Below are 13,735 nucleotides of genomic sequence, written 5' to 3' on the forward strand. Positions count from 1 at the left end.
TTATGCTTATTTTTTATTTGGGTATATCAATATTTTACTAATATTGAATTTTCTGTCCATCATTCAGCCCGAAACTACTACTTCCGGTTTTGACACGAGCCACCGGCATCGGGAATGAAGACTGCTGAAGTTTATATGTGAATGTGATCACATCAAATCACGCATGATGATTGGCAACCTAGTATTGAGACTTATTCACTATGTGCTTTCTCTCGGGATATTTGTCAAACACTGGATTCTCCATTTTCCTTATATTGGCTTCGCTTTCCAACAGAAAGCTTTAACCGGAAGTCTTAGCTATGGTCTTCAAGCACAGATTGAAGCTGATGCAAGATCGTTTCAAAAGTTACCGAATCACCTTGGTATCCTAGTCTTGGAGAACGATGTCTCATTTTCAGACATTGCTAACTTAATCGTCTGGTCGATAACACTTGGTATTTCTTACATTAGCGTGTTTGACATAAATGGTGAGTATGGCCAGACAACGATGCAATCCAATCCATATACATGTATGCCCGGTCAGCTACCCAGGGGGCACGTAAATATTTTGTGTTTTGGTATACACTTGAGTCACGTGATCGTAAGAGGCGACAAAATTTGAGATATCCCCGTTTCTCCCCTTAATCACCTAACATTCTTCCTAATGTCTCCCTTGACACTGCCTCACTTTTGACCTTTAGTTGAACATTTGCCCATGTGAGGAAAGCTTTTGGATCTGTCCCAAGGCATACCAGAATGTGTAAAAATGGTAAAACTTAACTATTTCTGCTTACAAGCGTTCAGTGGGACAACTGGTTCCGCGCCCGTTGTCAATCACTCAATGTAATGGGTAGGTGAGAAGTCCTGCTGGATGTCTTTGCTGTGATGTAGCAGTATGGAGTCTGCATCAATTAGTTGTGCTCTATAACAAGGAGACAAACACGAACATAGCACAGCCTCTCAAAACATGCATCTCGCACACAGGGAATGCTTCCCTTAAATCACCCTGCCCTGCAGGTAGGGCATAAGAATTGTACCTGCTGCCCCCATTGCATGATCGTAAGAGCAGACTAAATTTGGGATCTTATCTTTTCTCTTCTTTCTTACCAACTTTCTTCTTCCTAATGTCTCCCTTGACAATGCCTCACTTTTGGCCTTTAGTTGAGCGTTCGCCCCTGCGAGGAAGGCTTTAGGTTCTGTCCCCTGGCAGAGACATACCAGAGTCTTTCAAAAATGGTAGTTGCTGCTCCTGCTTAGGGCTCAGCATATTAGGAGTGGGACGACTGGTTCGCCCGTTGTCAATATAATGTGACTGGTCGGGTGTCCTGCTGGGTGTCTTCGGCATTATGCTTCAGTGAAGTAGCACTATGAATTGGCAAAAGTTCCGGCCTATCACAATTGCAAGGAGACTTTACACAAGCATACCACAGCCTCCCAAAACACACATACGCACTTACCACACGCATGCATATCGCACGCACGGGAGGCAGTCCTTAAATGACCTTAGCTGTTGATAGGATGTTAAACAAATAAAACCAAACCAGACCTTAAATGACCAAAGCATATTACACAATACAAAAACCAAAGAGGTCTGTTTCCCCTACGTTATCAACCATAGGGTAAACAGCCAACTCAAGTGTATACCAAGCCATACGATATTGACGTGCCCCTGTGATCCATGTAACATAAATGAATATTTAGCTGGTGTTTCCTCTGAACAAACACCAGATAGTACTATAGGTACAAATGAATGTACCGTATTTGACCTAATAAGGGCGCCTGCCCTAATAAGGGCGCCCCTACCTTTTTTCAAGGAAATAAATCTTTGACTGAGTGTCAAAATGGTGTTCAAAAGTAATAATTCATGTGAAATATTTTGCTACTTTATGTGTTCAATTTTCTTCAGCAAATTAAGTAACTGGAACACATGTTTTCGCCACATTTTGTGTATTCCTACAGGCTACAGATGACATGTCAGTGCAAAGAGCACCCAAAACTAAACACACATACAAATAATAACTTACCATCTTTATTTGAAGATAAAGTAAAGACTTCATTCTTGTTGATAAATAACTTTTGTTCAGAACAGAAAGCTAGTAAAAGACATTGTAAATCAATTATTAGGTCAAAGAAAACGATGTCTAATATGATCTGGGAAATCACCTGTTTCTATAAATAGAACACAAAAGAGTTCCATTTGAACATAAATGGTGGAACACACGTTCTCTGGTCTAAAGATCAGCTGGCATGGTTTACAAGTTTACAGGAGTATTCAAGTGATGTTTAAGCTTAATATATGATAATGAATAGATATCTTCATCTGGAATATTTTTATGACTGAATATTTTACCGTTTCCACAACCTTGGGTATTCTGCTATAAGGTATAGTCTGTTTCATAAAACTTCAGAATAACTAATCTTAATAAGGGCGCCCCCACTGTCAATTACCCGCGCCCTGCGCCCTTATTAGGTCAAATACGGTATCTGTCTATCCAAAAGTCTGTTGTTAGTCCAGAGGAAACTTGTGTTGGTAACATATTCAGGGCTTTTTCTCACTGGTTTGGGAAGGGTCCTTTTTGTCTCCTTTTGGGAAGAAATTGTTTCTGGAATAAACTGTAAATTTTGGGAATTTGGCTTTAAAATGAAATAATTCCAATAGGGAATGATGCCCATTAACGGCCCCGGAAAGCCCTCAGAAAATGCCACCCCCTGGGTCCTCTTATCATATCTTCACAATTTCAGATTGATAAAGTCAAAATTAAAGATTTTTGGTAGGAGGGTACTTTTTATGCAGGAGAATAAAAAGCATCCGGGGGTGGGGAAGTTGCGAGATGTCTTTTCTGTGCATATGAAGGTTTCCAATGTTGATCCCAAGAGTTATTTGGAAGTTTGAGCAAAAAAAAACCCTGGGGTGGGGATTTGGTGGGATGGAGTCAGAAACATTGAAAATGACATCCCCTGGGTCCTCTTATCATATCTTCACAATTTCAGATAGATAAAGTCAAAATTAAAGATTTTTTGTAGGGGGGTACTTTTTATGCAGGGGAATAAAAAGTATCCGGGGGTACATTTTATGCAGGTGAATAAAAAGTATCCGGGGGGTGGGGAAGTTGTGAGTTGTCTTTTATATGCATATGAAGGTTTCCTATGTTGATCCCAAGTCATATTTGACTTTTTTTTTTTTTTTCATTTTTTTGGCCCTGGGGTGGGGATTTGATGGGATGGGGTCAGAAATATTGAAAATGACATCCCCTGGGTCCTCTTATCATATCTTCACAATTTCAGATTAATCAAGTCAAAATTACAGAGTTTTTGTATTATTTATGCAAGGGGGGTACGTTTTGGTAGGGGTATAAAAAGTATCGGGTACTTTTTATGCAGAATAAAAAGTATCCGGATACTTATTATGCAGGAAGTACATATTATGCATGACACCGGTCAAAAAGGATAATTCCAAAATTTTGCAGATATGGCCATGGTCTGAGCGTCTCTTAGTCTGGGGTCAATAAACATCACAGAGATAAGCTTACCTGTACCTATTCAAATGCTTACAGTAAACACCAATGGTCATTTTCATTAGAGGTCTATGTATGATGAAGTAACAAATTGATTTTTTCTGAATTTTCAAATTTTGATTAATTAAAGCTGCTATTCATTTGGAAATTTGTTTTCAGCAGTATTAAACACACAAATTGGCATATTATATTCAATTTGATATATTGTTGAAATTTTAGCTGTGGCAAATGATCTTTGCAATCATTTATTAGCTCACCTGCCCGAAGGGCAAGTGAGCTTATGCCATGGTGCGGCGTCCGTCGTCCGTCCGTCTGTCCGGCCGTCCGTCCGTCCGTCCGGCCGTCCGGCGTCAACTTTTTCATTTAAACAACTTCTTCTCAATAACCAAGAGGCCCAGGAACTTCATATTGGGCCTGTAGCATACTGGGATGAAGGGCTACCAAGTTTGTTCAAATAAATGACGTTGACCTTCATTCAAGGTCACATGGGTCAAATAGGCTATAATCTTCAAACGACTTCTTCTCAATAACCAAGAGGCCCAGGGACTTGATATTGGGCCTGTAGCATGCTGGGATGAAGGGCTACCAAGTTTGTTCAAATAAATGACGTTGACCTTCATTCAAGGTCACATGGGTCAAATAGGCTATAATCTTCAAACGACTTCTTCTCAATAACCAAGAGGCCCAGGGACTTGATATTGGGCCTGTAGCATGCTGTGATGAAGGGCTACCAAGTTTGTTCAAATAAATGACGTTGACCTTCATTCAAGGTCACATGGGTCAAATAGGCTATAATCTTCAAACGACTTCTTCTCAATAACCAAGAGGCCCAGGGACTTGATATTGGGGCTGTAGCATACTGGGATGAAGGGCTACCAAGTTTGTTCAAATAAATGACGTTGACCTTCATTCAAGGTCACATGGGTCAAATAGGCTATAATCTTCAAACGACTTCTTCTCAATAACCAAGAGGCCCAGGGACTTGATATTGGGCCTGTAGCATGCTGGGATGAAGGGCTACCAAGTTTGTTCAAATAAATGACGTTGACCTTCATTCAAGGTCACATGGGTCAAATAGGCTATAATCTTCAAACGACTTCTTCTCAATAACCAAGAGGCCCAGGGACTTGATATTGGGCCTGTAGCATGCTGTGATGAAGGGCTACCAAGTTTGTTCAAATAAATGACGTTGACCTTCATTCAAGGTCACATGGGTCAAATAGGCTATAATCTTCAAACGACTTCTTCTCAATAACCAAGAGGCCCAGAGACTTGATATTGGGGCTGTAGCATGCTGGGATGAAGGGCTACTAAGTTTGTTAAAATAAATGACTGTGACCTTCATTCAAGGTCACATGGGTCAAATAGGCTATAATCTTCAAACAACTTCTTCTCAATAACCAAGAGGCCAAGGGACTTGATATTGGGCCTGTAGCTTGCTGGGGTGAAGGACTACCAAGTTTGTTCAAATAAATGACGTTGACCTTCATTCAAGGTCACATTGGTCAAATAGGCTATAATCTTCAAACGACTTCTTCTCAATAACCAAGAGGCCCAGGGACTTGATATTGGGCCTGTAGCATGCTGGGGTGAAGGGCTACAAAGTTTGTTCAAATAAATGACATTGACCTTCATTCAAGGTCACATGGGTCAAATAGGCTATAATCTTCAAACGACTTCTTCTCAATAACCAAGAGACCCAGGGACTTGATATTGGGCCTGTAGCATGCTGGGGTGAAGGGCAACAAAGTTTGTTCAAATAAATGACCTTGACCTTCATTCAAGGTCGAATGGGTCAAATAGGCTATACTCTTCAAACAACTTCTTCTCAATAACTAAGAGGCCAAGGGACTTGATATTGGGCCTGTAGCATGCTGGGATGAAGGGCTACCAAGTTTGTTCAAATAAATGACGTTGACCTTCATTCAAGGTCACATGGGTCAAATAGGCTATAATCTTCAAACGACTTCTTCTCAATAACCAAGAGGCCCAGGGACTTGATATTGGGCCTGTAGCATGCTGGGGTGAAGGGCTACAAAGTTTGTTCAAATAAATGACGTTGACCTTCATTCAAGGTCACATGGGTCAAATAGGCTATAATCTTCAAACGACTTCTTCTCAATAACCAAGAGACCCAGGGACTTGATATTGGGCCTGTAGCATGCTGGGGTGAAGGGCTACAAAGTTTGTTAAAATAAATGACTGTGACCTTCATTCAAGGTCACATGGGTCAAATAGGCTATACTCTTCAAACAACTTCTTCTCAATAACCAAGAGGCCCAGGGACTTGATATTGGGCCTGTAGCATGCTGGGGTGAAGGGCTACAAAGTTTGTTCAAATAAATGACGTTGACCTTCATTCAAGGTCACATGGGTCAAATAGGCTATAATCTTCAAACGACTTCTTCTCAATAACCAAGAGACCCAGGGACTTGATATTGGGCCTGTAGCATGCTGGGGTGAAGGGCTACAAAGTTTGTTAAAATAAATGACTGTGACCTTCATTCAAGGTCACATGGGTCAAATAGGCTATACTCTTCAAACAACTTCTTCTCAATAACCAAGAGGCCAAGGGACTTGATATTGGGCCTGTGGCATGCTAGGGTAAAGGGCTACAAAGTTTGTTCAAATAAATGACGTTGACCTTCATTCAAGGTCACATTGGTCAAATAGGCTATAATCTTCAAATGTCTTCTTCTCAATAACCAAGAGGCCCAGGGACTTGATATTGGACCTGTAGCATGCTTGGGTGAAGGGCTACAAAGTTTGTTTAAATAAATGACCTTGACCTTCATTCAAGGTCACATGGGTCAAATAGGCTATACTCTTCAAACAACTTCTTCTCAATAACCAAGAGGCCAAGGGACTTGATATTGGGCCTGTAGCATGCTGGGATGAAGGGCTACCAAGTTTGTTCAAATAAATGACGTTGACCTTCATTCAAGGTCACATGGGTCAAATAGGCTATATTCTTCAAATGACTTCTTCTTAATAACCAAAAGGCCCAGGGACTTGATATTGGGCCTGTAGCATGCTGGGGTGAAGGGCTACAAAGTTTGTTCAAATTAATGACCCTTGACCTACATTTAAGGTCACAGGGGTGAAATCGGCTTAAATCTGTAAACAATAATTTTGTGATAGCCAAGAGCCTCCTAGACCAGATATTAGGCCAATAAAATGCTGGAATGAAGGACTAGAAAATTTATTAATATGAATAAACCTAGCTTACTATGATAATCAGCATAGTATCTGTAGAAATGACCTCAATCAACTTCAAAGTTGCTGTAGAGCCAGGTGAGCGATACAGGCCCATTGGGCCTCTTGTTGCAGTTGTCTGTTCTGTTTCAGGTGAATTTAAAAGAAAGCATGAACTTTTAAGAGAAGAAATAAGCAAAAGTCAGCAGCTCATATCGGACACAGAGAATACAAAACACAATATACATATACATTCTAGTTTTACTGACAGACGAAATGTCTATCAAAATGGTAAGTATTTTAAAAAAAGAACAAGAAATATGAACTGTATCAGACAACAAGGTTAAGTTTTCCTTTGAATTATACCGTTTTTAATTTGGGAGTAAGTGATGTAACAAATATGGATGGGAATTGGTTTGATTTTCAGAATCAATAAGCAAAAACATGAAATCAATTGGATAGTTATTTAAATAATCTGTTCTAAATTTAGCACATAATTCCCCTTTTGTAGAAAATGTATGTACTTTATTACATATCTTGGTATTTGCTGTCAATATTTTTAATACTGAACAAAAGGCATTTATCGGTTGTTAATGTATTTCATTCTCCTTAATCCCTTGTAAATGACCAATACATATATCGGTAAAATATCAGCTAGTTGGTTTGGTAACATTACAAAAATTCACTAAGCTAAAAATTCATCAACACTTTAAAAAATTTCTGATCAATTGCCTTTTCAAAATTGTCATCGATTATCTTTTTTTTTTCTTTTTTTTTTTTTGACTCATGTTTTATTTTTTTCCACCATAACAAACAAAGACAAAGACAATATATACATGCCACTGTTTTATGTACCTTTATGGTTTTCCTAGTTAATTGAAGTGAATTTCAGTAAAAGTTATTTTTCCAAACAATCTAATTAAAATCATATCTTGATCTGTGCTCTTGTATCGCAGTATAGTTTACAGAACAGGAACGCAGATCAAGATTTGATTTTAATCAGATTGATTGTTTAAAAATAGATTAATGTGATGGACTGAAACTATATTTATTTGATGAAAGGAAATATACACGTATTTGATTATTTGTCATGTTACAAAATTATCTTTCCCATCTTTTTAGGTTGTTACAGTGGCAATAGTGTTCACATACAGTTACTGGGTACAGAGGATGGTCGGCAGGATTTGGTACAGACGGCCCGCGAGCTCTGTCTCGAGGTGACGGAGAAACGACGGAGGATAGAGGATATATCACCTCAAATTGTAGATAATTTATTGCAAGGTAATTCTATAAACAAATGCATCAAAGAGGTTCAGTCTTATCAAGAAAATAAAACATGTATCATTTGTGGGTACAGTTAAAATATCAATATTTCAACTGAAAATTATACAGTTCCTTGATTATTTCCTCAGCCTAATTTAGATCTACCTGGTAGTATCTTCATGGTTTGAAATTTTCCCTCTTGCTTTGACATTGACCTTAGAAGGCAAGCTACAACCCAGGAACAGTTCACACCCATCATCCAGAATTTGGGGCAGATGTGGCCCCTACAACCAGAACAATGACCCCTTATTTGTAAATAATTAATAGTCTTGTTATCATTTGTATGTATCTGTCAGTAAGGTTTTTAAAAAAAGGTCAGTGGTTATATATGGCTTGAAAAATCTGTACAGTGATTTGTTGTCTTTTCGGTTGTGACTTCATCTGGGATGGCATAGTAACAATTTAGTTTTATACTAGTTAGTTAGAAAATGTATCTTAATGGTTATCCATGAGTTGACATTATGATTGAAAGATTCCAGAAATGTTGACCAGAGAAGATTGAAGGACTGACAAATAAAATGCCACTCAATGGTCTCCTTCTTTTACTAAATAGAGCCTGTTATGAGTCTTATATATATATAAAAAAAAAAAATAAGTGGGGATGGGGGTGCTAGATATTGAATTACATGTACTTTACTATGGCTAGCTGTACATATGGACTCGTCCAGTTGTTGGGCAAGTGTGAAAGTGCATGTGCACAGCTGGGTCTAGTAATTTCCCCTCGTAAAACAGAAAAATAGAAAAAAATATTTAAAGCATGGTGAATTATCACATTTTTATTGACATGATGAATTGATTTTTACAGAAATTCATAAGTTTCCTGACCCTGACCTGGTGCTTAAGTTTGGTCAAACAGATTCCTTGTTGGGTTACCTCCCCTGGCAGATGAGGCTTGCAGAAATATTGTGAGTATATTTTGAATCACATATGGTCTCTGAAAAGTTTTTTTATTATTATTACTATGTAGTTTAATTTTTGTGATTTTAACAACATTTTTATGGTGTCAAATATTTTGATGAACATTTGAGCTTGGTAATGAACTTATTGGTTATTATGTCCAATCGACACCATGGGAACATGACATCGTTATTGAACACTTCCTTATTCCAGAATCAAGTCGGTAGGAATTCTGAGTGGAATTAAAAACAATAAGATTTTTTTTCTGTTTTTTGTACACGTACGCAGTTCAAACAAAAACCATAAATTACTTCCTCGCATAAATACCCAGTTATAATGTGTGAAATTTATATCAAATATGCTTTATGTATTTGTGTTTAATTCTTATGTTTGTTGTGTATTTCAGGTGCATTCCATCACATTCATCTATTCAATATAAATCATTCATCACAACTCTTCAAAACTTCTCTAGAATCAACCAACGCTTCGGAAAGTAGAAGAATCGTGCAGCCATAACATTCTATAGAAAACTAGATACTACAGCATCCAATCTGAAGTCGAATACCAAAATTCATCTCTTATACAAACCTTTACACCCTGTCTGTAATGACTGGTGGAAATCATTTCAGCATTGTCTTTAAAATAAGTTCTCTGTATTAAGTATTGAACGTCTTTCAATCCAGTGAGTTAAGTATGTTATCACTTCATGTACAAGTATGTGTGATCATATATTATGTAAGACTGGGAGATTTGTAAAATGATTTGTTGTTGAAATTTTCATTGTTTTTTATATGTGCAGAAATCATGCTAGTACAATTATTTTCCAATGCTTGGACTTTCATGTCAGTTACTGTTTTTTGTCTTAGGGGAATGTGGTGTATCTTGAAATGAGATATCAACAGAAATGTTATATTTAACAGAAATGTAACATTACCTGAAACATGACAGTAACAGAAATATGACATTAACACAAATGTGATATTACCCGAAATGTGACATTAACAGAAATATGACATTTACAGAAGTATGACATTAACAGAAATGTGACATATTAACAGAAATGTGACATATTAACAGAAATATGACATTAACAGAGATGTGACATATTAACAGAGATGCGACAACATTAACAGAAATGTGACATATTAACAGAAATATGACATTAACAGAAATATGACATTAATAGAGATGTGACACTAATAGACATGGTACAGTGTTATCATTATTATTTACTAGCTAAGTTTTATGTAATAGATAACATGTAGGCATTCCTGTCATAGCAAACAAATTATTTATTTCAATATCTACATTGAATGTTATTTTGTAATGAACCAAAGTTTGTAAATGGATATATGGGCAAATCACATCAACAGGGTTGTCAATATCAAGTCACATAATGATAGGAAAGAAAATTAATTTTGATTATCTGTACAGTAAAATTAGTTTCAGGAGAACTTTACTTTAAATGAAATATGAGATGAAAGGAAATCCAATCAATACATCATCATGATTTATTGTGCAGTGATCAATTTTCATTTATTTGTTAATCAAATTTTGTGATTTTTTTTTTTTAATTTATCAATATTTTTTTGATAGTGGGCTATATTTCCATTCTGAATTGATTTCTTCTGTGATCTTCAATTTGATGAACTTGGCTGAAGAAGGAAAGTTGGGAAGGTTCATGTAATATATGGAGGTTATTCTGTCATCTTAAATTATATTAGAGACCGGTAATACAAACATTGAGACAGCCTAATGTGTGACACATGTATAGGTGTGAGGTGTGAAATAAGGAAAATTGAATTTAGAACTCCTTTACATCTTTCTCTTTTTTAAAGTATTTGAAATTGAGACAACCATTATATTAAATCATTTTTTATCAGAACTGGCTTTCAATATTTTGGTCAAGATTTTAAAAATTGATAAAAAAAAAAACTCCCAAAATGTTCTGCATTATCTGTTTCAATTTGTTGTTACATTATTTATTTTTTCTCTCAATATAGAGACAAATAATTGGATGCGATGGCAGTTCAGTTTTGTCATAAATGGGAGATTCAGTGATATATTGAAGGAGATATTCGTTGCAAATTATAAGAAAGCAAATGTTGAAGTACTTTAGCAGTATGTAAGAGGGAAACAAAATGAGGGGTATTATGTCAATGTTTTTCATTGTAACTATTTGGTATATTTATATATGTACGATACCTATAAGTACAATGGACATACAAATATCTATGTTTGACATACTGCCATTGTTGTTTGTGATTTTCCTCTCTATGTTTGATATGTTGACTTAATATGTTTATCAAGCAGATTGATATGTTTAATAGTAAGAATTTATTTTTATTGTAAACGTGGAAAGTGCTGTTGAAATTGTCACAAATCTCTTGATTTAAAAGAGCAACATGAAAATATAGATGTATGACATCAAGTTAAATGTGTGGTTTACACCACACTGGCACAGGGGCTTGACACAAGTCAATAGGTCATATACCAAGTATATGTTTTTATGGGTTAAGAAAGTTTGTCTATTCCCTGTGATTTAAACTTCATCATGGTTGCCATGGATCACATGTCAGCCATCTGTATGAAACTGGTGCCATTTCTGAAATTAGGACCCGTCTTTAACTAAAGTCACAGGGGTTTGTTGAAAAACATGAAATGGGGCGGAACCTAGAAATAGAGGTTACACAACGAGTGGTTGCTGGATATGGAATTTATTTCACACGAGTAAGCTATTTTTTAAAAGTTACAAAAGACACAAGCTTTAGCAAGTGTCTTTTGTAACTTTTAGAAAATAACTTCCTTAGTGTGAAATAGATTCTGTATCCAAAAATCATGAGTCGCGAGACCTGTTTCTACCACAATAATATTGGCTCGAATCAAAGGGAAATGTGGCTAAGTCTTATTTCGTATATGCTTATAAGGTGTACAGGTGACGGCCAGGACCTGGTGATGACATCAATAACAATTGCAGCTCGGGTCAAAGTTCAACTTCTTGACCAATCAAAAGACCAGAAGGTCATATTCCACTAGTTGAATATAACCTATATACATGTATATCCAACAGTCAGCCCATTTATATAATGGCGTGAGAATGGAATATAACACATCATATTGTGGTAGAAATGCATTTATAGGCTCCAACCTTTTTCATTGTAATGCACCCTGTGCTACAGTCAAACCTGCCTCAGGAGGTATATGTACTGGCTCTTATCATCAAAGTCTATACCACAGGGATTTGACACAATTCCCATGATCCATGTATGTATATCCTGTGTCGATATATAGGTTTGTGTCAAGGTTCTTTGGTCTATACCTACCACTCGTGTTTAACCAACAATTCATCAATCATAACTTCCCAAAACCTCTTTATATCAACCACCTGTGCAAAAGGATTACCTGTCTAAGACAGAATTTTTATAAATCTAGAGTAGGAACATGTAGTCTGAACCAGTGCTTTATTTTGTAACTGTGTTGGTAATGTAGAAAATAAAACTGCGTTTTGTTTGTTGAATATAGGTCCCCTTCCCCCTCAACAAAAACAATATCTATATATAAATTATATGTGGTGGTATGAACGTGGTGTAATCGTATTTATAGTGGAATGTGCAAAGGGGAGATTACTCTCAGCTACTGTTGACAATCGGGACATCTTTCTGGTGGTTTTATTTTCATCATCAATTCAAAAAGTCACAATTCCAATACAAAAAAAATACTGAATTATTCTATAAAAAAAATTTACTTAGGCTAGGCACATATATATTTATACTTCTGCAGTGCCAATTAGTCCTACATTTGTATGTTAGGTAAAGAAAATCCCTAATCTTGAGTTTTAGTGCAAAAAAAAAAAAAAAAAAAAACCTGGATATTAAAGTTTCTCTATAACAGGGCAATAATGATCACAGGGACTTGGCACACATTTGCATAAAATTAATTATTTTACAGATCAGGAAATGGGTATTCCTAGTGATTAGAAAAAATGTATTTATGTATTTTGTAGTGGTGATTAGAACAGAATTCAAAATATTATCATCAAAATCAGTCACAATATGAGCTAATTATTACGATCAAATTATTTTATATGATCTTTAAAGGAAAGGGATGTTTCAATTAAGATGATAATAATAAATATAAAATAGCCATGATTTAGTTAATTTTGTCATGAAAGTACCTGTAAGTCCGTCAAAGATGGTTTGACATATCTTAATAAACTAAGAATGTTTTATTCAGTGGGTGAAGGTTACTGCAGGATGGTAATAGTTTAGTCACATGTATGAATTTATTGGTATGTATGTACATGTATTCTACATGTCATTTTCTGTGGAGTTAAGAAGGATGTTATATTTGTATTTACTGGTAGAAAGGAGGCAAATTCATTGGAGAACTATTTATGTATACAGATATATTGCTGCACGTCTCATTATTTTGTAATAAAGAAACGAATGGTAGAATTTGTCGGGCGTATGTTTTTAATTTACATTCATACTGATTTAAAAGGGCGTTCCTTCGCTCTGACTTCAGAAAAATACAAAATTTCTATTGATGAAATCATGTCTGAACGATAATCATTGATTATATAAGTGTTTGTGCCTACATGTAATGAAATCAGCACTGAAATGTACAAGGAAAGGGCGTATCATTTACAAGTACCATACAGTATGTCTTTGCAGTAATAAGTGATACTTCGGGTCGAATTAAGAATTTTCAGGACTTGATACGCGAAGAACTTTGGTTTATCTTGAGAGTAAAACTGCCATATTAATGTAAAGATTATAGCTTTTACTACTTGGAAAAAACACATATTTTCCAGTAGGATTAATTTT

The 13,735-nt window shown here is 36.2% G+C and overlaps 1 protein-coding gene across 1 annotated transcript; it reads left to right on the forward strand.

The window, feature by feature from the left end:
• The first annotated feature begins 64 nt into the window (after positions 1-64).
• LOC117326933 (dehydrodolichyl diphosphate synthase complex subunit nus1-like) lies at positions 65-13,365 on the forward strand. Its single transcript, XM_033883737.1, has 5 exons — positions 65-467; positions 6,843-6,980; positions 7,812-7,970; positions 8,818-8,917; positions 9,316-13,365. Exons 1-5 carry the CDS (start codon positions 164-166, stop codon positions 9,404-9,406), a joined length of 792 nt encoding a protein of 263 aa, XP_033739628.1. The 5' UTR covers positions 65-163; the 3' UTR covers positions 9,407-13,365.
• The last annotated feature ends 370 nt before the right edge of the window (positions 13,366-13,735 follow it).

The sequence above is a fragment of the Pecten maximus genome, chromosome 5 (genome assembly GCF_902652985.1).
Source record: "Pecten maximus chromosome 5, xPecMax1.1, whole genome shotgun sequence".
In the NCBI taxonomy this organism is placed as follows: domain Eukaryota; kingdom Metazoa; phylum Mollusca; class Bivalvia; order Pectinida; family Pectinidae; genus Pecten; species Pecten maximus.

Coding starts and splice junctions, on each gene's coding strand:
- LOC117326933 (XM_033883737.1), top strand. CDS start 164: ATGATGATTGGCAACCTAGTATTGAGACTTATTCACTATGTGCTTTCT. Junction 6,981..7,811: donor ACGAAATGTCTATCAAAATG/GTAAGTATTTTA, acceptor CCATCTTTTTAG/GTTGTTACAGTGGCAATAGT. Junction 7,971..8,817: donor TGTAGATAATTTATTGCAAG/GTAATTCTATAA, acceptor TGATTTTTACAG/AAATTCATAAGTTTCCTGAC.